At 33.4% G+C, this 27,710-nt stretch overlaps 2 protein-coding genes across 4 annotated transcripts; both read right to left on the bottom strand.

Moving 5' to 3' along the window:
- Window positions 1-1,204: 1,204 nt before the first annotated feature.
- LOC108226461 (bZIP transcription factor 27) lies at window positions 1,205-2,178 on the bottom strand. Its single transcript, XM_017401424.2, has 3 exons — window positions 1,863-2,178; window positions 1,652-1,756; window positions 1,205-1,494 (listed from the first exon to the last, which is right to left on the bottom strand). The coding sequence occupies exons 1-3, from the start codon at window positions 2,136-2,138 to the stop codon at window positions 1,399-1,401; spliced, it is 477 nt and encodes a 158-aa protein (XP_017256913.1). The 5' UTR covers window positions 2,139-2,178; the 3' UTR covers window positions 1,205-1,398.
- Window positions 2,179-6,231: 4,053 nt separating this feature from the next.
- LOC108192831 (la-related protein 1C) lies at window positions 6,232-20,011 on the bottom strand. Of its 3 annotated transcripts, none has more exons than XM_017359329.2 (7): window positions 19,455-19,966; window positions 18,367-18,940; window positions 18,138-18,294; window positions 17,910-18,000; window positions 11,570-11,641; window positions 7,053-7,109; window positions 6,232-6,983 (listed from the first exon to the last, which is right to left on the bottom strand). In XM_017359329.2, the coding sequence occupies exons 1-7, from the start codon at window positions 19,704-19,706 to the stop codon at window positions 6,831-6,833; spliced, it is 1,356 nt and encodes a 451-aa protein (XP_017214818.1). In that variant the 5' UTR covers window positions 19,707-19,966; the 3' UTR covers window positions 6,232-6,830. The 3 variants fall into 3 exon arrangements, with proteins under 3 accessions (XP_017214818.1, XP_017214817.1, XP_017214816.1); XM_017359328.2 differs by having other exon boundaries at window positions 6,232-7,109; window positions 19,455-19,718; window positions 19,807-19,963; XM_017359327.2 differs by having other exon boundaries at window positions 6,232-7,109; window positions 19,455-20,011.
- Between the last annotated feature and the right edge of the window lie 7,699 nt (window positions 20,012-27,710).

The following is a 27,710-nucleotide window of genomic DNA, read 5'->3' as shown; positions in this document are numbered from 1 at the left end:
CCGTTATATATGATCGGTTCGGTTCGGTTACGGTTTTTTCCGATTTTTGTCGGTTACGGTTTTTTTTCGGTTTGGTTTTTCGGTTTTTCGGCTCGGTTTCGATTTTCCCGTTTTTTTTTCTCACCCCTGCATTCAACCTTCAGCCATTATATACTGCGGTGATTACAGAGGTGTTGTTTTTCATTAGTGCGCTTTTAACGGTTTTATGTAAAATTTCATTGAACTTTGATTTTCAGTTCAATCACTCGGTATTTGGTGAGTATAATGGACATACTTGGAGACCGCAAATTATCGTCTTTGTTAATTCCAGCGTAAATATTAAAAAAAAGAAAAACAAACCCCAAAGTAGAGATGACAGTGGTCAAGTGGGCCATTAACTAGTTTATCTTTTGTCCAAATAAAGTGGTGGAGATTTATTTACGTTATCTGGGCAAGCGAGAAACATTATATTGAAATGACAGAGAGATTGTGACATTAAGGGCCGGACATGTCTACCTTAGAGCATCTCCAAGAGCCTACTTGTTGGCTCCTAAATATAATATAAAAAATGTGGCTCTTAGTAATTTAGGACAAAATTAAGAGTGTAAACTCCAACAATACTCTCTACATCTCTTCTCTATTTCATATTTTATTCATATATTGGGCTCCACTATTACAAAAGAGAGGGAAAGATGGAGGTTGATTGGAGGGAAGGATTTTTTTATTGTGAAAAAATAAGTTAGGAGCCATGTGGTGACTCTTAACTTTGAGGAGAGAGGAGAGAGAAACAAGAGACTCTTAAGATTTAAGAGCCACTTAAGAGTCTCTTGGAGCAACATTTTGTTTCTCCCTCCTCAAATCTCAAGTTAGGAGTCTAAATGAAGAGTCTCTTAGAGATGCTCTTAAATTAGAAACTAAACATCTGTTTGAAAGCATCCCACTTTACATAATAGCATTAGTAATTGGTAATATAATATCGAATTTTTTATGATGTGCCCATGAGCACACAATAGTCACTAACTCCCATGAGAATACTAGCTTTTGATTGGTGGATGAATAATAAATATTAATGGCCCCCCTTGCATTTACACCAATTCCACCAACCAAAAGAAGCCATTTTCATGAGAGTTAGTGCTTATTGTGTGCCCTTGGGGGCACATTAGAAAAACCGATATAATATTATATACAACACTAGTAGTAGCACCGAGCAGCCATAAGAAATATAGGAAAAGCAAAACATAAATGCTAAGATTAAAATTGATGTCAGCTGAAAAAGAAATATTTACAAGATGAGGTCAACTAGTACATAAAAGACACCGACAACTTTGGATGCACCTAAAAAAAGAGGGATGGGCCAGCACCAGCAGCATATACTTATAATAGTAGCCATAACAAAGTAATAAAAGTAGATATTTCTACTCAAAATGGGGCTGTTAAGGTTCTGCAGAGCGAGTTCCCTTTTGTGGAATGAAGCTTTTGATTTGTGGCAGCGGCTGTTGATGAAATACCCCCTGCCTGTTAACATATGCATATATAAAAAACTATAATAATAATAATAATAATATAATCCCGGGTCCTCAGTTCGATCTTGGCTCATCTCGAGAATTTGTTAGAACAAATATGTTATATAGATGGTGAGTAAGTACAAAGTAGAGATCTTGTTTGGATTCACCTTTTCTTGGTGTGGTCTTGGTTTGCCCTCTTTTAGCTGTGCTCTCAGGCTAGCATTTTCCCTCTTCAAGTCCTCTATTTCTTGCTCCAGCTCGTTTGTGTAAGCCTGTAGATTCGGTCCACAGATTTGTAAAGTCTTATCTCTTGTGTGAATGAATTTGATTCGTTAGAAAGATATTCGTTTTTAAGAGAAATAAAGTAGCTGGGTTTACCATTCTTCTAGCTCTGGACCTGTCGGCGGACTCTCGGTTCTTGATCAGCCGTTTACGGCGGCGCTCGCCGGCGCTGTCGGGGGAAGAAGCTCGTTTCTTGGAAAGCGAGGGCATTTGGGTGTTTGAGGGGTGGCGATGGGGCGGCAAGAGGAGAGTTGGGTCATCCAAGTAGGGATGTTTGGAGTTGAAGAAATCATGGAAACTGGGTGATTTAGTTCTAGGGTTTGGATTGTGAAGACAAGGCGGGCTTATTATATTTCCCCAAAGGTCTTCCATGGAGAGGAGATGAGTATGATGGTCTCACTTTCTATTTTTATGTACTGGAGGAGTGTTACAGCATCTCCAGTGGGGGTGACAAGAGAGGTGCTAAAATGCCATGTGGCATGATATGGCATAACAATCTTTTTGGTTACCCATTGGAGTGATAGGGGTGCCAAGCAAAGTTGCCAATTTTTGGCACCCTCTCAAAATGGGAAAAATTCATTTATTGTCATAAAAGCCTATAATATCCTATCTAATTTTAGATAAACAAAATTATACTCCCTCCGTCCCCTCCAATTCTTATCATTTAGAATGAAGTGTTCGGCACGCATTTTAAGGCTAATATAAAATATAGTTCCATAACGTATTTTTAAAATTTTCTTTTTCTGAATAAAAATCTAATGTTTAAACTTTTATAAAAAAAAAGAAATTTATAAAAATAAGTTATATAACTATATTTTATATGAGTCTTAAAATGCGTGTCGAACACTCAATTCCAAACGATAAGAATTGGAGGGGACAGAGGGAGTAGTATTTTTGACAACTTTAATTACCAACCATTGGAGTGAATATTGATAAGAGGGGTGCCAAAAGTAACTTAAAAGAAAAAGAAAATAAAATAGTGATATTTTTGATGAATAAGCATGTTTAGCAACTTTGGTTTGCACCTCACATTGGAGATACTCTTGCATTTACATACATACACATACACTTTCATTATCACAAGGACCACTGCCACAGTGGGATGGACCACGAACAACTCTTCTTTTTATAATCACATGTTATTCCCACTCACTCGTACCGCCCCCTCTTACGCCCGTAAGAGCAAGTCCAAGAGTGTTCTAGTGAAAACCCTAAATATAATATAAAATATTATGTCCTAATGATTTAGGATATATTTTATCAAATTGAACTCCAACAATGTGCCTTATTCTCACAATATGTATAATATTTTATTATTAAAAACCCTTTTTCATCATTAAAGCATAACATAAAAGTAGAGAGAGAAAAAGAGTATTCATGAGAATTTAAAATACAAAATAGGATAGGGCAAGGAGAGATGTGCCCTAAAAATAGGGCTTGAGGAGTTTGTCCTAGTGATATAAGGCATCACTAGGATACTGTTGGATTAAGTTTTTTCATCAATTGCCCTAAATTATAACTTAGGACATGATATAGGGCATCTCTTGGACTTACTCTAATTTAAGACTTCTCTGTAAGGAGCAGTTTGAGTGAACTTAAAATAAATGTTTTTTGCTTGAAGTAGAAGTGAAATAAAAGTTGGAAGCAAATTAAGACTTATAAGTGATTAAAGTATTTGGATCATGAAACAAAAGTTAGGATTCTCAGCTTTTTATAATTACTTCTTGACTTTTTACACAAACGATACAAATAAGTGTTTCTAACTTATAAATCCGGAAACCGGACGTAAAAGCCGTAGCCAAACACTACCTTAGTTTCACATATACATACATATATATATATATATATATATATATGTATATATTAAAATTTGCACTTCACAAAAAATAATTTAATTTTAAAAAAAAAAGGACAAAGAATTCCATTTTCATTTTCCATGAAAAATGATTTCTTAAGGTTGTATTATATAGTTAAACACCTATTAGTCTTAATATATGATATCTAACATTTAACTCATCCAAATTATCAAATATGAATTGTTAGAAGTGGAGGGCACTTATTCGTTCTCCCCAACAGACTCATCATCATATTTGAAGTTATCACTAGCATTAGATAGAAGATTTGTCATTCTTTCTTTGGCCCTCAACATGGACTTAGTTGTATGAATGAGATTAAGAGTCTTCATACCTTCTGATTATCTTGTCCTACCAACACCTCATAAGCAGAAAGGGCATGAGTAAATGTCTCAGGGTCAAGGAATATACTGTCAATGGCATATTTATATTCCTTTTGAAACTTCTCTTCCCTAGACTTATCATTGACTCATGCATTTCTCTCAATTTCTCACTTTTCTTGCATTAGGGGCTCCCCTTAGCTCACCACACAGCTCACACCCTCACCTTCCCTTACTAAAGAGGAACTCCCAGACTCTCCTTTTTCCATGCTGGAAGAAATAACATGACTCTCAGTCTCACACTCTCCTTGTTCCAGCTCCAAAGCCTGCCTCTCCACATTTTCACTCCCTTCCTTCAGTCCTAGAAGTGTCTGAGCAATTATAGTGTCAATGCTAGATGAAGAAATTTGTACTTCTGTAATTGAGCTCCTCCATAATTTTGAGAGATGGAGAATCAACTTTGGTGATGTGAATTAAATCCACATCCACAGAAGAAGTAGGAGATTGTGTTTGGAAAAGTCAAATGCAAAGGTGATTGGGATGGAGACAGGGGATGTGACTCCACATTTGCAGGAGTCACATCAATCTGACTTTAAGAAATTACAAGCACAAAATATGTGATTTTGGCTTGTAAAGTGTTTGATTTGTGAATGGTTCTGGGTTTTACTCTTCTTTCATAGCTTTTGATAGGTGATAAAGTGTTCATCCCCCTCTTTAACTGTGTCCCTGACTAGGGACTATTTTCAATAGTAACATCTTTTTGGGAAGATGCCACTAGAAATGAGCTATTTATTATTTCAACAGCAGTGTGGCTAGGCTGGTTCTCAGTTGCCTATCCTTCCTTATTCTTAGGGTTTGCTTGATGTTCACCTTTTCCCTCACCCTCACTTATCACCAAATCACTTCCCAATGATTTTTAATTTCTTAGTTTTTGCAACAGATGCCTTTTAGGAGACATCTGAGGTGGTTTTCTTTGATTTGGTTTTAAATTTTGGAAGGGTCACTTGGGTAGGATGTTGTGGGACATTACCAGCATTCATAATGGCAACTGGAATTGATGAACAAGTAGGGATGTGAGATTAAGGAAAGTCATAAACGATACCTTCCTTATCAGGCTCAACGATGGGCAAATATTTGAGCTTCACAGCAGAATTCAAATTCATTCTATTACGGTCACCAAAGACACTCTCACCCTGCACCCAACTTAGTATTTGTGCAGTATGATTATCAATTACTAATTTATCAATCACATGATTTGCTAACATCATTAAAAATCTAGTATATAATATATATTATAAGGTCTAGTATCCTTATCACTCAATTCTGACTAGTCTCTTGCAAAACTAAAGTACTAAAGTTATAATACTCACAATCACAAACATATACAACATTTGAAAATTTTGTGAAGTGATAACATCAAAGTTGAAAAATTTGTCAAAAAAGACCTTAATAAAAGCACCACGCATATAGATATATCAAACAGATGATATTAAAATTCCCAATCATCAGTTGAAATAGATATATCAAATGAATGATATAATAGCACAATAGATCATGATTGAATAGTCCAACTGGTGGGTTTATCCTTTGTTTTCCCCGGATATTCAGTTCGACTCTCACGTACCCTGAGAAGTATTAGAACAGATACTTCGAAGACGTATAAACCTAAATTGTCTGACACATTTTGTGTTATATTCTAAACGCCGAAAGATAAATGAAACTGTAGTTGACAAACCATCTGTAGAAGAAAAGGAAAAAGAACGAGATACTTAAAAAATATTTAAATTTACTTATAGTATGACCATATTTGAAATAACATTTAGAAACGTAATGATTTAACACTAAAAATTATTTCCTGATGCTAAATAATAATTAATTTTAGCAGAGTTCTTACTACTGGATTGTAACAATAGTTCAATCTATTTTAGCACTAAATAAAATAAACATGCTCTTGGGTGTGTATATTTGCTCACATAATAGCCATTCATTACTTATTACCATCTTTTTACAACCAACGTCTACATGCATAAAGTATATATAATAACTTCATTTTTTTTGCGCTCGGTGATATTCAAAAATACCAAAGGTCGTATCTCTGAATACTTTGGTGTTTCAGAGTGTATAATTTGTTCTGGTATTCCAATGAAAAATCCAAATAAAATCAATCTTTTTCCAAGAAGAGAACAAAACCCATTCAAACAGATTATCAAACTCAAACATGCTCCTAAACATATTTTTTATAACAGAAAGACAAAAAAAATACACACAAATACAAATTAAAATCAAACATCCTCAACAAAAAGTCTTGAAAGGTATATTCAAGATGTACCCTTATAGTTAGTATTCATGGCAAGTACAATTATAAAATAAGGAAACAAAACATTCTAAAAAATAAAATGATAAAGGGGGGCTATAGGGTCTGGTAAGTACAGACCAAAAATTTAGTATAGAGACTAGACTACATCCCGCCTATTCATGACACCCATGACCCAACCAATCAAATGGCATGGTATTTCACATTCTTTCCCCCCATCACAGGCCGTGCTCTAGCCTGCAAATTGTCATCCCTTAAAACAAGCCCAGATCAACTTGCCAAAAGTACAGACTCAATTGTCCACATAACATCTATACAAACCCAAAACAATTTTCTCAGTCAATGTCTCAATTTTTTTTTTCTTTTTCTTTTTTCTAAATAAGCTCTCCATTTGTCTATATAAAATATAGGTAACTTTATAAGTTTTAACTTCCCTCATGAAAACTGCAAAATTTTAGATTCCTCGACAAAAGAAAAGGCCCCAAGACCACAGCACGTTTTCTTCCCTCTTCGTCTAAGATACAATTAATACCAATATTGCCCACAATCATATATCGTTTTACGGCAATAACTGGTCTTACACTTCTCCAGCAGTATCCACCCCATTACCTACTTTGGTCTGAGAACTTGTTGCTTCACCAGATATTTTCCCAGGAAACACCTCCAAGTGAGCATCCCCGGTTTCCACAGTCCTGAGTTTGCTAGAATCGGACTCATCTAGTGTGATATTCTGAATGGAAGTTTCCAGCACTTTATCAATCAATTGAATGGGAGAAGATAATGCAGAGTCAGGGTCAACCTGTCTTGATGGGGATATCCATTTCTTCCAGTTGTCACGCCTTCTAATCTTGTCCCCCTACCGTTTAGAAAGCACAGTAAGACCTCAAGAAATAATAAAACAGAGTCTACACATAATTAAATAGAAGGTATACATGTTCATCAAAAGTGCTATGGCATTCACATGTAAAGGTGGCTTTAAGTGTGAGTGTGTAAGAAAGGAGGTTTTGACCCGGTCTTTCCATATTTAAAGTTGGAGAGAATATACATTGTGTTGTAATCATTGAGGCCATAATTACTCATAAGTATACCTGAATTACAACAATCTAAGAAGGAAAAGGGAGAAAAAATTTATCTACTCCCAACAAATTGATTCAGAATTATATCATTAGGTTATTCTTCTATTTTCTTTAAAAATCACACACACACACACATAGTACATACATGTGTTTTTATTTTGCACCAGATATTTTAGTTGTATGACTATAGTTATTCTATTATATTGTAACATATATATATACACACACACACACACATATATATACACGCGCGGCGCGCACTACCGTCATCCCATCGACTTCTTCACAATTTCCTTCTTGGGATGTCGCTCTCAATTCTTTACATTTCAAAACTTTCAAAAATTAGTAAACTTTTCCGATAAAACACTAATCTCACCCACTAATTTGATCCACCTTCACTAATCTATCAATTGAATATTAATGATTTCCACTACTTTAGCCACTTTTCTTTCTCTTTTACAGTACAGTATATATTTTTCTTAACCTCCATGTCCAACCCCAATGTAAAGACGAAGGGAGTATAATACATGAATATTAATAAACAATAGCCAACTTTTAATCTGCCTTGTCCCCTAGGCCGCGTCCAACCGCCTACCAAAATCTATAGTTAAAACATATAATCCGCCTAATGGTCGGCAAGGCCGCCTTTACGCCTTAACAAGTATGGTTGCCGGTTGCCACCGGTTATAATTGGATCAAAAAAGGGAGGGGATAAAAATAAAAAGTAGATTCACGTGCATATCGATCTATCATTTCCGCTGCTTAGTGTCCAACACCATTTTTCCTTGTAGACACCATTGAGTTTCACAACAATGCTGCAATATTTGAAGTTAGAACCGGTTCATTACAGTTAAGGGAGCCGAGAATTGGCCTTCACAAATCAAGAAGTTACCATCACCAAGTACCAAAAATGTTTTGCACAATGCCATTAAATTTGACCATTATTACACCCTTGACTTAATATTCCGTCAAGTATCACAATATATATGATTTAAGTATAATTGATAGCATGAAATGGGAGTAGAATATATAACTTCAAGTATAATGTCCTTCGTCATCTCATTATACATCAACTTTAGTATATGATAGGAAGTGATATACACAGATATAAGAGTACAAGACAATCTGACCACAACCAAATTATTGACACTTTTGCAACACAACCTTAGGTGATATTCGAGAGACCATCCAATCTCCACTCATATACTTCACTCTTATTTCTACCTCCCTTCAATATATCAATCACTTTCCTATTCATAATCCTAGCATCAAATCATAATCCCTAACTAGCTTAACTAATAATATTCCACGAATTACTCCCTTTTCAAATTTTAACTGATGCACAACTTATCATTCACATTTGTAACTAATTAAATAATAATTGAGTTTATTATGTTTCCTACTATTACTCGTTGCCTACACTCAAACTTTATCCTCAAGGTTCAAATGACAAGAGTCCCCCATAATGACCTTATGTGATTTGCACCTCATAATTCTCATTGGACTCATTAACCTCAAGCTATTCTCACTGCACCTAAAGGACTTGTAATTCCTTCTTGTAGCAATGTAACGTGACCCAAATTTTTCATCGCAACGAAAGCAAAGACCAATATTTTTTTTCTTTTTTCCGGCATTTCGGCTTTTCTGACAAACACTAATATGTGGGTCTGAATTGGAGAGTTAGAGGATGGCATAATAAAAGGTTATCGTGCCACATTTTTGAAAATTAAGTCCCGCATGGGATGGGATGGACTATTCCTTTAAAAAATTGTTTCCACCTTGATAAAGTGGCATGGCCATATTTTTATCTTCAATTTGTTGTGCAATGCGCATCATCTTTGGTAGCCCATGAGCTCAATTAGTCTCAGTTCAGCCTGTATATAAGTTTGAAGTCCATTTCTAAATACACATCCTGAAATTGATTCCATTAAATCACTTATGGAAGCAGATAATAACTAAAATTGGCAACGATATTCTCGTAAATTAGTGTTATGCTAGAGAAAAAATAATTGGTTATGAAAAGCACCCTCTTGAGTGGGTTGAAAATGCTCTATCAATTGATTCGTATTTTCTCCAATTGCCAAAATGTCTTCGACTTTCCTCAAAATAGTACCAAGATAAAGCTCTTCACCTTCCGAACATATTACGCTCGACCTGATCTTTTCTGCTAGTGAGAGATTATTGAGTTCAAAATAGTGTTCCACAACATCTGGCGTTCAAACCTTCATACACGGGTAATTCAAGTAGTTTCAAGTAGTTGTGACCCTAAATTCAAAAAGGCGTTCATTGTCTTTGCGGCTACTAGAGTCTCCCTTGTTGAAACAACCATTTACACAAAAGCGTGCTTTTTATAGCTTTTTTGCACTTTGGGCTTCAACATTAAGCGTCCATAAAGTGGGGCTTTTGTATTTGCTATGCGCTTCGAAAAAGCAAAGCTCAATAGGTGCACTTCTGTCTTAAGCGGCACATTTTGATAACCATAATTGCCACTTACGATGACACATGTTGGGTCGGTCGGATTCGATGATCCAGTAGCCCCGCTTTCAAGGCTATATATTTTTTCAAGTATGGCAGCCGTACTTTCTTTGATTAAATCAAAATCCAAGTTTTGAAGTTCTACTTGCGTTGCTTATTTGCTTCCATTTTCTTCTCTAGCTCATCGATTCGATTTTCAATTTGTTTCACACTTCCTATGGCCCAAGTACGTATATGCACTGATGTCAATGATAGCAACTGATATAATACAAATGTAAAGAGTACAAGAAAATCCGACTACAATCAAATTATTGACACTCTTGCAACACAATCTTAGGTAGTATTCGAGAGACCACCCACTTCTCCAATTACAAACTTCACTCTTATTTCTTCCTCCTCTCAACATATCAATGATTTTTCTATTTATAACCCCTAACATCGTATCATAATCCCTAAATAAAAGCTAGAATAATAATATTCCACCAATTACTCCCTTTCAAATCCTAATTGATGCACAACTAATCATTCTCATTTTGTAACTGATTTAATAATTATTGTGTTTATTATTTTTCCTAACAGTATATTTGCACACCGGAACCATAGGTTGCAGTAACCGAATTGGCTTATATAGACTATAGTGGTTGTGCTATTAACTGGTATGCATTATTAATGTGTTTTCAAATAACATACGAACATGAGTTAGTAATAGGGGAGGATCTAAACTGCACTATGCTTCATATGTAAGATCCAAATATAAACTCCAAGAAGATTATACATACAGCTGTAAGATCCAAATATGTCTTTTCAGAGAAGAAAAAAAAAAGTTACACAGTGCATGGTAGTGTATCTCTAAACAGTTTGGGTACACAATTTATTTTGGGTGGCCCAACCGTTTTGTGCAACCTTCTTTTTCACTGGTATGTTAGATAAGTTTTCCTTTCCTTTTTTCTTTATTTAATTTCTCCTTTTTTGTAAGATAAAAGTAGTCGGAACATCTCCAATGGTGCTCTTAAATCATTTTTAAAAAAGTAATATAACATATGGCTCCTATGAAGTTAAAACATTGAAGATTGTGACAAATCCAACATTACTCTTATATCTGCTCTTTATTCATATTTTATTATTATTTGAGAGAAAAGTTGGAGAGAGGATAGGAGAAAAAGTGAATAGAAATAGAAGTGTATATTGAGCACCCGATTGCTTTTTAAATGAGAGGAGAGAGCTTTTAAATTTTTAAAGAGCCACTAGGAGCTCTAATTTTCGCATCCTCTTTAAGTTTAGAGTTAAGAAGTTGTTTGAAGAGCCATTGGAGATGCTCTCATATAAGGATTATATTTTACCCACTACTCACTTGTTATAAACGTATTTAGTATAGTTTTACATTTTTTTAATTCTTGTCAGGTGATTGAAAGAATGACTGGAGCTGGATATTAATTATTAAATGTCACAAGACTTTTATTTATGAGGAAATTATCCATATTTCAATCCAAATCCATGGACACCAAGCTAATTTCAAAACCACATACAAAAGAATATGAGTTCGCAATGGGTTTAGTTCTCAAATCAAACCAAAACCAAATAACTTAAACCATAACCAACCATATCCATATTTTGGCAGCTCACGTCCAACATAGCATGTTTTCAAGCATATCTAACAACACTTTCCGAATAAACACATAAGAAAGTACGGTCACAACAATAGAATATTATCTGACCATAATAAGGTCAAGAAAATTCAATCTCATAATGCTTTGTAAAATTTTACCTGTACTTCAACAACTGTTGATGTTCCCAAAGCATCCAAGATCAGCTGGACATTGCTTGTCAAACTCAGAACCTGCACACCATGGTAAACTTTAACACAAAAAATACTTGATAAAAGATCAAAAGCTAAAAGGCAGAAACAATATAATCCATGGTTTGTAGTTGGAAGATATAAATATAAATAAGTAAAAACATTTACTGGAGGATAAATCTAAACACCACCCCAGGCCCATACACAGAAGAGAAACTTGATTACACTTATCTGGAATGTTTTCAATTTCAATGGAAGTAACATGTACAATGTTCTAGATAAATGACTAGATACTCAAACAGTTAATTCAGTCTACCTATAATACTTCATATACTGCAAAATTGTCATTGAACAACTTAACTAATTAAAAGGAGGAAGTGATGCAGGACAACAAGTCAAAAATCCCAAAGAAAGTATTTCAGAGGAAATAATAGGCTTTAGAAGCCCATTAATCAGAATATTGTAGAGTAAGTTTAGTTATATTATTATTATTATCTACCTCCACTATCTCCACCACCGCCAAATCCCATCCTCCCCTTCCTCCTCCCCCTCCAGTTTTACCACAGAGAAATCATTGTCGATGTAGACGCTTCATTCTCTGATGCTAATGCTCCCTCCACAGACCCGACCTCGTTGTATTTGTGGCGCCAATCTAGCTATAAATTTTGGACAGATCACAAAGTAGGAGACGGCACCCTAGAAGAACAATGGCCGACTTAGAAGAATCAGTCTGTATCTAGTTGTCCTCGTGTTATAGAGAACAATCGCTCTAAAGTTTCGTTTTAAACACCTTCTAAACAGTTTTCCAGAAGATGAAAACGATAAGCACTCGAGAAGACTGCCATCAAATGCAGGAGCCAGGAGGTGACGGCGATCAGGTGGTAAAATGCACTACATAGATAGCACTACCTTCCTAAAAGAAATCACCAATTTTTAACACAATTCACTATTTTTTAAAGTGAATATCACTAAATTGAACTTGTTTTTAGCTTGTTTAAAAGATTGGTTTGTATTTGATCACTATATATATATATATATATATATAAACACTGATGACTTTAAAAGAACACTATAATATCACTGTATTTTTCATAAAAAAATGATTTGTTAAGATTATAATTACATAATTAAACACCTATAAAAATCTCATCCAAATTATTAATATGAAATATTATAGAATCCAAATTAGAATAATATATGTATTTTTTGCACGTTTAATTTTGCATAGAAAGATGTTATTTTTAATCCATATTTATTTTTAAAACATATTAGATACTATTATTATTTATAATAAAATGTTAATTAGCTTAAAATTAGAATTTAATTCAAATTTTAGATGAGATTCTATATTAGATTCTAAAGTGGTCTTCTTTGTTCTTCTTTTAAGGGTGTTCTTTTTTGAGTAATGGCCTGTGTGTGTGTGTACATACATATATATATAGGTAGTTTGTAGTTTGTATCTTAAGTAGATTTATAGTTGAGTAAAACCCTATATATATACAAGCAATTGCTCAAATACAGACCACTAATATAAAAACTAAAACACACACCAAGACAAACCACCCCAATATGACATCATCCAACCCTATCACCCGCCCTCTATATGACTTAACCCCAATAGTAAATAGCTAGCAGATGCTTTCTTATGAAGGATGTTAATCAGAGTGCATGTTCAGTTGATGATTTGAAAAGGAGGGACACGTTTTCTCAGACGCTATTCAAGGACAACAAACTGTTAGATTTTGTTAATAGCACATACAACTGTGCCTCCATCTAAGCACATGATGTTGCTGGCAGTAACACTAGAACAAATTTTGAATGTCAAGGAATAAACTGTTTAAGTGTCCCCCTACTATAAACAAAACCACCCTTCAAAAAGAGTCAATCTGGTGAAAAAATGAAATCCTAATTTATTTTTTTTATGTCAAACATGGAAGCTGTGAGAGGTCACATTGCTTTGATGATCGAGATGCTCATCAAATCGGACGTGGCAATACATGTAAAATTTGTCAAGAGTGATCACAAATATACTCTTGCTTGTGCTCGTCGTCCTCACATGCCATTTGTGCAACAATTTTTGGTGCTCTGTCTTGCTTTCAGCAGGGAAGAACTGATCCTCCTAAACAGGGGCTCAAAAAGCCCAAAGAGAGTGTTTGAGCAACAAAATAAGCTCCAGGAGCTAATTTATTACAATTAGTATATCTTAGAATAGGCTTAGTTATAATAATACTGATTAACTTAAAGAATAAGTTTATTTTGAAAAGTAGATTATTATATAATAGGAGTTTAATCATTGTAATTGAGAATTATATTACGTTATTCAGATCATCTCTTGTGAGGGATTTTCCCGAAAATTAATTGAGTCACCCATACCCTCCCCCGTCGAGGAAGGGTAGTCAACTAATTACGTCAGCCGCGAAAACCCCATCTTTCAGGCGACTAGTCAGGTCGACTAGTTAACCCGGGTCATCGACTAGTTGGACCCAAACCCGATTTTATCAAAAATAAAATATTACCCAGCCCTAATTTCCAAATAAAGCAATGAGCAAGAACAAAAATTGCTACCAATTCATCAGTACAAGCTTCTTCAACGATCCTAGATCTTTCAAATTTCATTCTGCAGAACTACCCCTCTGTTTTGTTTTTTGCTCAGTTTTCTGCATAGTTCATGACATCCTGCTATGTTTTTACTTGATATCCTGCTATGTTTCTAAGGATTAAAACTGCTATCTCTTCCTCTCTTTTTTTTTTAATTAATATTGCATAAATAATTATGTTTATAATTTGACAAGTTGCATTGTTAATTACTTGTTAGTTGTTACATAATTACAATTTACAATTCAGCAGACGTTTTCTCTTTTCTTTTTTCTATGCTTTCTTCAAGTCGTCACTCGTCCTTGGATCTGAAATAAAATATTTTGGTAGATGTTGTAAACATGGAATTTAGAGGCTTAAATTATTCTATATATAATACTTAATCATATTTTTTGTCAGACTATTCCACGACTAGTCAACAAATCGACTAGCCAGAGGTCCACCGAATCGCCTCGACTTAGCCACTTGACAACCAAGGAGGAATCCTGCCTTATCTAGATGCAAGAAAATATTTTCAAAACTAATCTATATATTCTCATTGAAGCATGCACATGTCGAAATGCAAATTTCATTTTGTACCATAATCCTTGAAAGATCTTCAACATGCACAACTTCATATAATTCTGGTATATATGTTGGAAACACTTCCACCCTGCTCCCGAGTTTTAAATAAGGAGGAAAGCTAGTGAAGAGGAGGTAAAGTAGTATAACTTATACTCCTAGTCGTGCTCCCAAGTTTTTTGAAAGGATGAAAGCAAGTGGAAAGGAATGCAATTTGAACATAATTTCACTCCAAAACTTTCACTCCAAAATTGGGATGAAAGTGAAAGCAAGCCAGACATTCATTTACTTCCTTTTGCATTCTTTTACTTTCCTTCTTTAAAAAACTCAGGAGCAAGCCCTTAAAATACTTATTTTTATCCCTTGTTCAGCTTAGAATGATGTGAAGACTAATGTGACGAAAGAACATCGCTTCAAAACAACATTTTAAATTGCAAAATATAGCAAATGCAAATGGGAAGAAGAAAAACTAAAGGGTCCAGGTCTCTGGCATACATATGCCAGGGACCCCATAACCAACAGCTAGTTTCCTAGCCGTTGGATGAATATCCAGCGGCCAGAATTATAACCTACGTCCAGTGCTTTTTAAGCGCTAGACTAGGCCTGTCCCCGTCCAACGGTTAAAAAGCACTGGATGTTTTAAATTTTAATTTTAATATTGGTCGCTGGATATTAATCCAACAGCCAGGAAGCTGAATATTGGTTAACAGGTCCTGGCATACGTATGCCAAGGACCTAGACCCAAAACTAAAATACCATCATGAAGCTACCCGCCCTGTTTTTAGTTTTTACACTACAAAATCACATAGAAAGATGTATATATGTAATAAAATTAACTCATGAACTGAAACATTACCAACAAAGAAAAACATTGTATCCAACAAATCCAAATAAAAGGAAAATATAACAAAAGAAAATTTTGAGGGCATTACCGAAACTATATTAGTGTATCAGTTACATGATATCAAAATAAAGTTCCAACCCATCTACACTAGATTTTACACCAAAAGGAACCTTTTTGTACATTGTACCATAAGAATATCTATTGTTTATGGTACAAATGTGATTTTTGTTACTGGAATACAGAAGGAATGACATTGCTTTAGTTAAGGAGTACAGATGTTTGATTGGAATTTTAAGAAACTCTAAGGTTATTTGGGCTGGAGTTGGTTTTATTTCCATACTAATTTAATAGTACACATTTAAAGTTGGTTGGGAGATGGTCTAGCAGAAGACTCTAGTCTATACATTGCAAAAATCTTGCATGTTCACTATATTAATACTACAGAAATAATAATTTAAAACATATAGCATGCATGAAACAACAGCGATTCAAAAGGCAGCACAAAAATATAACATAACAGAACAGTCCAATCTACAGAGCTTTAAAATTTCAACACGGAATCTTTAGGTTTTCTAATCTGAACTGAAAAGGTTGAAATAATAAGAGAAAAGGTCATTTCTAACCAATAACAAAAAACAATATAGGGTATGTTTAAAAACTCGTCCAAAGAACTACTAAATGCAATAAATTTGGGAGCCATGCCCCACATTTTTAATAATGTATTAACATCATTAGCAGAACAAATGCCTAAAAAAGCTTCAGGTCTGTGAATATTATCAATTTCAATTCTGCAGAATATTATTAGTAACTAGGTACAGTTGGTAAATACCTTAGATGAAGCAATATATAAATACACACACACACACACACACACATATATATTTAGGCAATTGCTCAAATACAAACCACTAAAATAAATACTAAACTAAAAACCAAGAGAAACTACCCCTATATGACATCATCCACCTCCTATATGACATCACCCACCCCCTATATGACACATCACCTACCTAGGGTCCACCCCCACCCATACTCTATCCACTACAGGCCCACTAGAGCCTCACCAAAGCTCCGGGAAGGCTCCAGACAACCCAAGAACCCAAACTTGGTCATTTTTTATATAACTTTAAAGAATCAGATATTTGTTTATCTAATATAGAAATCTACTGAAATGAAACGAGCTAACTACACATGTACCAGAATTTAACTGAACCCTTTTTTATATTCAATAATTCATGCAGAACAAGGTTAAAGGGTCATCTGTGACAAAAAAAAAAAAAAGGTTAAAGGGTCATCAAGTCTCCTGTGATCCACAAACTAAGCCTAATTCATTCCTGGAAAGTCGTCTTGCAGAGAGTTATTTTGGTTTTTGTAGTTATTCACGTATCACAGCTTGTAAAACATATAAATGATAAAAATGAGACGGCTAATTTATAAGATTTGTGTATCAGATAAGCACCTACAGCAAAAGACGCTTTATTTATAAAGAAAAATTAAAGTTATATCCATAGAGTGACCGTGCCAAAACCATAGTTTAAAAATTTGCTGCTCCGCAGACGAGATAAACAAAACGACTATCTTAGCATGTTCTTAATTAATTTTAGGAAAATCTATTAAGCAGTAAACTAGAATCTATCAGCTCATATAGTTTACACAAAACATATTGCAACCTCATAGAATGGAAACTCTAACCAGAATTTCAAAACTTGCAAACATCATATCAACGTTTCTAAATTACCTTAAACTTTATTCCCTAGGAAGTATAAGTAAATTAATTAGCAGATTGAATAAGTAAATAACCCGACCAACTATGTTCCCAATACCCTACTCTCTTGTGGCTAAATTTATCAACAAGAAGGGAGTATATATAATACTCCTTCCAGCCCATACTATATTTCTTGTTCGACTTTCGTGCACGCATTTATAAAGATGATCAGTTTTAGCCTTTGAGCTATTTCACACTCATTTAAATTTGTCATTTGTAATTAAAACTCAATAGTATTTTTATGTGTACCACCCAGAAGGGAGAGAGTGAAACATGGCATGTACTATACTTTAGAAATTTTAATAAGGTATTAAAACTCTTGATTGTATTTGGAAGATAGGATATTAAAGAAATTTCAAGCATAAGTTTGGGACAACCCAAAGTAAAAAACATAGCCGGATAATATGAGCGACAGGAGGGGGAGTCCTTATAAATACTGTATACAAGAACAGCGTATAGAGAAAAACCACATACAAAGCTAGAACTCCCATTTCTGTTACCCATCAAGTATAAAAGAATTGGCTAAATAAATAAATATTACTTACCCGTCGAAAGTTGGCTATTACACTAATATTCACCCATCCTTGTTCATCCATTTTTGACCTTAAGAATTCGTCTTTCACCAGATTATCATCACTGGAACAAACAGTTTATGAGGAAAAAGAGAAGGCAAAAGTCAGCTGACAGCGAGGAAAAAAAAGATATCAATCCATATATTGCTAGCTAAACCATACCAACAAGAGAAGGTACTAATAGAAACTACTTTTAGTTACCTGAAATAATAGTCGATCTGATTGACTAATAGAGAAGGTAGATTAGGATCAACAAAAGGAAAAACCACCGGTGGGGGAACCTGTGAAGGAATCAACGGAACGCCCCTTAACGACTCTGGTGGCAATGGTGGACCGTACAGAATGGGCCGGACAAATTCTGCATCAAATTGATAATATTAATTCTATATTCAGGAGAACATATGTTTAGCTTACCACATATGTAACTTACCAAAAGGCATGGGATTCCCATACACATGTGGGAGTGGAATGAATGGCGTAGAACCCGGGAGTCCTGGTCTCATAAAGCGAGGAGGGGGAGGTGGGGGAGGAGCCATTTGATGCATATGAACATCCCTTGCAGTAGAATTCCGGGGAGGATTCCAGTTACGGTCTTGATCACGCCTTCCCCCATGACCATTATAATGCATTCCATCTCCACGGGGACGGGAGCCATAGTTTCCTCTCCTGGAGGGATGCCGTTGTGATGAGTGATCATTTCCATTGTTTGACTGAGACCCAACCCCTCCGACTGGTCTGCTTTCCCAGGTATTGCCCTTAAATGGAGGCTCTCTAACTTGTAGATCCATCATTGGTGGTAACAAACCAAAAGGTATTGGGAATGGGGGTGGTGTTGGAGATGGGGGTATTGGTCGACTAAAGCCACTCTGTACTGATCCACCAGCTGCACCACCACCTCTCTTGCTTGGCCTTTGTCGCACAGGATGTGGGTGTGCATTGTGATTAGACGAATTAGGGCTCCCATTGGTGTCAGCTTTTTGATGCGCATTTGATTTGACAGATCCCTGTATTAACAATAAAGAAAATTTTAAATGCGAATACAAGCCTAAACTTTGCGGAAAAAACACAATTTTACACGTAAAACTAAAAACATAAAACAATCTTCAATATATCATTTACAAACAACAGCAACATGGATAAGCATAGCAGATAATATTGACACAGAGGCATAGTACACATATAACATCTAATGCAGGCTTCTTCGCCATGAGAGTTGGCAACATTTTAAAAGGGTTGAGCCGCAATTAATTTCAATTTATAATTTAGTAATCAAGTTAGAACAAGAGCTAAAAAACATGGTCCAACTTATCCACAAGTTAATCTCGAATTCTTAATCTCGAATCACAGAAGGAAAATATGATACATAAGAGATGCTAACTTAGCTCCAAACAAGAATGATCAAAGCAAAGTGCCAGAATTGTGAAATTTGAGGAAGGATGCATTAAAAGTTTAAAAATCAATCTCAAAAATAACACATTAATATAATTATTGTAAACACAAATAACAAATCTGTATAACCTTAGAAACGGAAACAGAAAGCGACGACGCCGCTGCTGCTGCAGCATCGGGTGGATCAGAAGAAGACTTAACGAGCAGCGGATAGCGAGTGGACTCAGTAATGGTAGGCCACGAGTCTCTCCCCATGACAGGCTCCACGACGCCGTTTACAGGTTTCATCCAAGGAGACGACGACGCCGACGACTTTGTCGCTGCAGCATTGTCTTCAGAAACCGATAAACAAGGAGCGATCGATTCGCTGGATGCCGCCATGGATTCAATTCGCTAAGTCGATGACAATAATCACTAATTACAATCTCAATTGATAATAATCAGCAAAAATACATTCTTGGTTGACGAAACATATAGCTACCTAGGGTTTTATGGTTTTGATTAAACGAGTGAATCGATCACACAGCGATCGTCGCTACACACAGTCTACTGGTGGCGTGGTTGCTACAAAGCCTGCCCCAATACAAACAAATGCCCCACTAGTTTACGGCCCTCTTTTTTATTTTCTGTGTGCTTCTCACGCGCCCACTTCCTTTGCAAACCCTAATACCCCTCACGTTCATCTCGCCATCTCGGTGTCCAATTCCATTCCCGTATATTATTTTTTTAGTCGAATTAATTTAATAATAAAAAATTTGCGACATTTATAAATTCAATCGAATCGGAAAATTATAAATGTTATCATATCATTTATAGTTCAGTATTTATATTTATGAAAAGACAATCTAATAATTCATTTAAGTTGATATGCGTATATATAGTCGCTTACCACAATCATTTTGATAATTCATGAGTCTTGCATAGTTAAAATTAATATATTTCCCCTGACAAAAAATTTTAATATATTTCTAGCTTTTTTCTAAATAAAAATTTGATACATATATATTATACACTTAAAATTTCACTAATTTCTGTCGTGTTAATATCTATGAAAATATTTAATAAATTCAAATTTACTCATATAAATGAACTAGAAAGAATTTCACAAAATTTTTTCTTGACTGAAATATTATTCGGAGGATATTCTCAAAATTTCTACTTATTTATATCATAACATATATGTATGGATTTGAACCCACGACCTCACACAAATCTATGTAAGTCATACAAATCAACTGAGTTAGATAATGAAATGCATTAACCAAACCTTTTTTTTTATATATTTTGTTGAATGTCTATACTACTATTTATTTGATATCAAGTTGTTGTTTAAATTAAGTCTCACATATTATTTATATGAAAATATTTATGTATTGAATTGATATATAATTATATGTAGGCCTATGTATGTATGTGTATATATGCTTAATCAATTTTATCAATCTTATAAATATCCAAATTCATAAAATATCTTTTATTTTGAAATAATTATTTGTTAAAATATTACAAATGAAGGGTATTACATGTTCGTAATTATTGTCAAAGTCGCATATTTTATTATATATATTAAATTAAAGTCTAACCCAGGACCCGGACGACGACAGGGGATAAGTTCTTAACCAATTTTTTTTTTTTTTTGAAATAAGTTCTTAACCACTTAATCACCTGAGTTATCCAATTGTGCCCGATATCGATTATTTGTTAGAAGTTATATAAAACAAAAATTAATTTAAAGAATGACATTTTTGTATGTAGAACATAATGTGTTATTTTATATTTCATGTTTTAAAGCCAATTACTTTTACAATTTAAAAAATTCGACTAATAAGTTATTATATCATGTGAACTAAAGTAATATACAGTATAATAGCTTATATTAAAAAAATTATACGTATCCATACATTAACAATTTGTATAAATTCTTTTAGAGTTGAAATAAATCTTAGTGATCGGACTCTAATCGTGATTTGAATTATTGAAATAAATATAATTCATGATAGACGAATCCAAATTCCAGTGAATAGTTTGATTGAATACCAAGCCGGATATTACAACACTAACGTCTAACTAAATATGTTTGAAATATTTTAGTTGCCAGAAGTGGTATCAACTTTTCTTATATGGGTTTCTACTATAATAAAACTAGAATTACGTATCAAATGATATTACTCATTGCGCAAACACGAATTAATATACACAGTCCCCTCCCTCCTCCGTCCCCCGTTGTCTCCGGCAGTTAATCTTTGAAGGTAGGACTCTCTCATTTGTACATCTCTCTTCCAAAATATGTCTATAACATGATTTGATCTCTTTTACTCTCTTATTCATACTTTCAATTCTGATCCATCTGATTTGCGTTTTCAACTGATTCAAATATTGGGATATCGATCTACTCACCGACTTATGCAAGGATATCTTTAAAGGACGGATCATATTTGAAAATGACTCTTTTTGTGTGAACATACTCCACAAAATCAAGGTGTACTCTTTCTAATTCACCATTTTACTTGTTTATGTGATCTGTTGATAATTTTGATATGTGCATCTAATCTTAATATTGTTATTCATAATATAGATCTTGTGCATTTTGATATTGCTTGCATATTATTTAATTCCATGCAACCACAACCAGATATAGGTTTTGATTTAGTGTTAACATGTTGTATTTTCGAGATGATGGTGGTCTAACGGTGGTCTGCAATGGTGGTTTGCGGCTGTAAATTTTTGACTAAAATTATGGCATAGTTTATGATTTCAGTTTTGTATAATTGGATTTAATTTTCGGTTTTAATTGTCTGCATTTAATGTTTTAATGATTTTGGTTGTCACATAAGGAATTCGTATTATGCGATATTTCCTTAAATAGTGATTGACTCATTTTTATATATATTTTTAATTTACATATCAACCTTTTTAGTAATTATTATATTCTCATTATTGATTGATGTTTTACTTAAATTTTATAAGGATTTTATATAAAAAATTTAATTTTCTTAATTAAAATTTCCTTTATCACTTTAAAGTTGATTCGTTTGTATTTATGAAAATTATTTGAATTTTTTTGAAATTGTCTTGATTGTCATTTAATGAGTTCGTACGTTAATTGTGCATCTATTGATGGCTAATTTTGTACCATTTATGGGTGGCCATGATTGATGGCTTATTTTTGGCTTGTAAGAGGCATTTATGTGCCACTTTGTTGGCTGCAATTATGTGCCACTTTGTTGGCTTGTTAATAATTGTTATATTATATTTTCGGTATATTATCTTTTTCATTAGTGTCTCACCAAAGATCCATCTTTGGTTGAGACTTTACTTAATTTCCTTTTTCACTAGTTGAATGATTATCACATGATGTTAATTTTTATTAGTTATTGGATATATTATCCTTTATTTTTTAATAATATATATATAATCAGTTATATATATATATATAGACTTATATTCTCCTTGTTTCCTTTGTTTATAATTTCAGGATGCTTGGAAGAAGACGGGTTTTTCTTTTCGGACATTAAAGTTTTATTATCTAAATTTCCCCGGTCATCTTGCATGTCCGATGGTTAGATGATAAGCTTTCTTGAATGAAAGAATTATCACGGTGAATTGCCGGATCATTTTTGTTGAGATTCATTCTCATTATCAAAAAAAAAAAAAAAAAATATATGTTTGAAATAATTCGAATAATCTACATATATTAGTGACCTTTTCTCCCAAAGTGAAATGGAGGGAGTATATAACTTTTGGAAGTTGTATATAAATGACGAAGATTATATATAACTAGTATAGAGCTCTATGCAATAACACGAAATAAAGTTAAAATAGTCAATAGTATATAATGATATATAATATCATTATTATTTTAGTTGGTATCTAGGTCATTTAGGAAAATAATGCTTTCAATACTTAAATTGATAATAAGAATTCATATTTTTTTTAGAAATCGTTTAAATTTATATAAAGAAGTAAAATTTCGGTTAACTACAAAATGAAATGTTAATAGTAGATATACGGTATACAAAAAATTATTTAATTAATACATGTAGTTGAGTTAAAAAAGTAAAAACATAATATAATATCACATTATATATTATACATTTAAGATGTATTATTCAATTTAATATCCTAAAAGATGAGTAAAGAAGGAATAAAAATGAGCCACTACAGTTTGCTATGTAACACATCTTAATGCAATGAAGTATTATAATTAAACTCAGTCTCTAAACGCAATCTATTACTCCTTTCGTCCAACTCATTTGTTTACATTTTTTTTCACTGCTTCGACATGCAACTTAAGGCGTATATAATATATAGCTTCATAACTTGTTTTTAAAATTTTCTTTTTTTTTGTATACATTTAAACATTAAAATTTTATTCAGAATAAAGTTTAAAATAATATACTCCCTGTGTTCCATTCATTTATAGACAAATCCTATTTTGGGATTTACTTTCCAGTTCTATACATTTTAAAATTAATAATTTTCAATAATATAAAATACTATTAGACCCATTATTTCTCTTCACCGTCTCTATTCTATAATAATTAAAAACATTATTGAACTCGCTACTTTCCTCCATTATTTCAAATCTATTATTAAATATGAATTGGTCACACCATTTTATCCATTTTTCATTCAAATTTACTATTGTTTACACATTTTCTTAATTTCCGTGTTCAAATCCAATGTATATAATTCAATGGGATGAGAGAGTGTGAAACTATACCTTACAAGAGTCTTAAAATGCGTGCCTAACTATTTCCCCAATGTTAAAAATTGGTGGGGATTGAGGGAATACATTTGTACAGAGTATTAACAATACCTACATTATCAACACGGTCACAAGACACATGTTCCCTCAATGAATCACTTAACATCTTCAATCAACATAATATGAAACACATTTCTACCTTAGACAACATTCCTATGCTTTCCAGAATTTTACTTCGACAATATTCCCGATGGCAAATCATACACTTGAACCCATATCTCCACATTATTTAACTTAATCAACTGTGCATCCTCATATCCTTCCAGTTTATGATACACCAATAGACTTTGTTCAAATGTCCATGGCCCTCCGTCTATGACCTTCTGCAAATCAAACACACGATGAAAGACAAATGCTCCCAAGATCATACACCTCTATACCCTCTTTTGGCCTCCATATAGCCGCTACTACGTTTTGTATAGCTTGGAAGTTTATATTCTTCATTGTCAAAAAATTTCCCACCAGTACAAACCTTGGCTGTTGTGCTTCACCCCAGGGCTGAGCATTCGGTCGGTTCGGTCCAGAACCGAAACGAACCGAAAGAACCAAAAACCGAATTTTTAATTTTTTCTGGACCGAACCGGACCGAAATAAATATATGGACCGAACTGGAACCGAACCAAAATAATTCGGTTCGGTTTGGTTTTTCCATTCAGAACCGAAGTTTTTCCACAAAAGATATAAAAAAAGCCAATAAACCTAGCACAAACAGCAGGCTCCAGAATCATTACTTCTAGTCTTCTAGTCTGCTAGTTCACAGAAAAATTAAAATTAACTCCTGACTAGTGTTGTTGCACAACCTGCACCTGCATCCACATACACCGATTCTTCAAACAGCAGGCTCTTGAATCTCTGATTCTTCAGAGTTGATTGCTTGATTCTCGATTTGATAATAGATTATCGAATCTTTACTTGAGATTGGCGGTAGTCGGTATGGCTCTTTGATTTTGATTAGGGTTTGAAGGGGGCCGGTTGATTTGATAAGGTATGTCGTGAGTCGCGTTCGGTGAATGTGTATATAGTATGTGGGTGTGGCTACAGACTTGCTCTTACATATTATAATTAATATATTATATTTAATAGATTAAATTATTAATATAAAAATTTCGGTCTATTCAGTCCAGAACCGAAATTTTTTTAAACGGACCGGATCGAATCGAAATTTAATTCGGTCCGGACCGAAAAACCGAAAAAACCGAAATTTTGAAAAAATTGGAACCGAACCGCACCGAATTTTTACAGTTCGGTTCGATTCTTCGGTTCTAGTTCGGTTTTGCTCAGCCCTACTTCACCCTTTGATTCTCCTGCCACTACTCCTTCTCCTTCTTCCTCTTTTAATGTTAAACATGCATACATCGCTTCCAAATCCATTGAATTCATCACCATAGATCACTCAAACAAAAGAACGCAATGAAAACTTTACCAAAATTGATAACCTTGTCACATGAACAAGGCACTTGCAAATATGCAAGACACTAAATCTATTAGCAGTTTTTTCAATCTAATTTACTCTTTTATTTATACTTTACATGTAACAATTCCGTGAATCATCTACATACTTACGCCGACCCTCTTCTACGAGGGCTAGGATAATCTTTTGAGATGGTGATTTAAAGCAAGTTCAACAATGTCCTGTTAGATGTCTTATAAATATAATAAAATATGATGTTCTAGTTATTAAATATATGATGTTCTAGTTATTAAATTCATGACCTGTGTATTTTACTTCCAACAATATGTCTCATAATTGTGTCTTATCATTAATATATATTATATTTAAATTATGTCTCATAATTGTGTCTTATCAACAATATGTCTCATAATTGTGTCTTATCATTAATATATGATGTTTTATTAATATTATATATTAATAGGTCCGTATTTAAATGGAGACTGTCGAGACCCATCCTGATTGTGAATCAAATTTTTTGATTTAAACATAGAAAATTTATGTTTTCTTTAGAGAAAACAACCTCTCGTCATTAAAATTTGCAAAATTAAATCGAGAGTATAATATAATTATATCTTAAAACTTTGATTTTTCTAACCTAATTTGCGTGTTAAAAATTGAAAATAAGCTAACATATTATATAGAATATAGAAATATTGAAAGGGTAAACTTTGACTAAAATTTACATGTATTATATAATTGGAACATAATAAAAATTATATCATTAGAAAATGTATTTAGTCTATTTTAATATGTAATTTTTTTATTTTCAAAATAATGACTGATAATTTGTTTTATTTAATCTAAAATTGATCAATTCAACTCTTTAAAAATTAAAATGAGCGGGACGGATTTGAGTAGGGGCACGTATTCGGAAATTTGGTTACCGAACCGGAATTATTTTGGATATCCAAATTTCCAAAAATGTGAAATTTCATTTCCAAATACCGAACCGAATTAATTTCGGATGGAAACCAAACCATTAATCTTAATCCGGATCGGATTCCAAACTTTCCAAAAAACCAAACAACAAAAAGTATCATATAACACAACCTTAATTATGCATATAACACAAACTACATGTGTATAACAAAATTAAAAAGAAAATGAAATTCTTAAACTGAAATTATAATATTCATTCTAGACCATATTAACTAGTCAAACTACAGGAACATAAGGCACCATTTATTTAAATAAAACAAAGTGCAAATCATAATTTATCTTAGAGAAATAAATTGATAAATCATAGCTTATTAGAGACAACCAAATGATAAACATACACATAGATAATGTTTGGAATTTGATATTGTTTATCGTGTTTCAAAAAAACCTAAAAGATAAGTTACAACATAACTATATAAATTAGTAGATGAGAATAGTATAAAAGATATTTTTTACAAAATTTTGGATTTTTTGATTAATTCGGATAAATCCAAAAGTCCGTTTTAAAAAACCGAAATTCCGAAATTATCTAAAAACATTCCATATACCGAATTATATTTTATCGGTTCGATATCTGAACCAAAATATTTCGAATATATCTATTCGGTATATGAATACCCGAACCGAATGCTCACCCCTAGATTTGAGCAACTTCCAGCAAGAGAGCAAAGATAACAGGGAAATGAGGTCACTCAGGTGTAGGGATGGCAACGGGTCGGGTCGGGTCGGGTTTCTTGAGATCCAGATCCGATCCATTATATTTCGGGTCGGTTCGGGTCCGGGTCTGGAAAATGAAGATCCAGATCCGATCCGTCGGGTTTTTTCGGGTTTCGGTTCGGGTTCGGGTCTGATTCGGATATTTAAAAAATAAAATTAAATGATAATTAAAAATTAAATATCTATAAAAAAATGTGATGATTGATTTTTTTAAAATTCAGAAAAATAAAAAAAGGTTTTACAAGTTTCGTCTAGTACAATAAACACGTGAAACATGTTAACTTAATTGTATCAATCATTCAACTTATCATTTATATTTTATATTTTTATTATATTTAGAACTTTTAATGCACAATAATTGAGAAAAATATTGATGAAATGAATATAAATCCTGTAAGGCATATAAAATCAAGTAAAATGTTAATATCCATACCTAATAATTCATAATATTTCAATATATATACTTTACATTAAACACATAATATATATATATATATAATATTTTGTA

This window comes from Daucus carota, chromosome 6 (genome assembly GCF_001625215.2).
Source record: "Daucus carota subsp. sativus chromosome 6, DH1 v3.0, whole genome shotgun sequence".
NCBI lineage: Eukaryota > Viridiplantae > Streptophyta > Magnoliopsida > Apiales > Apiaceae > Daucus > Daucus carota.
The sequence above is the reverse complement of the archived record's forward strand: the minus strand, read 5'-3'. Positions and strand labels throughout refer to the sequence as shown.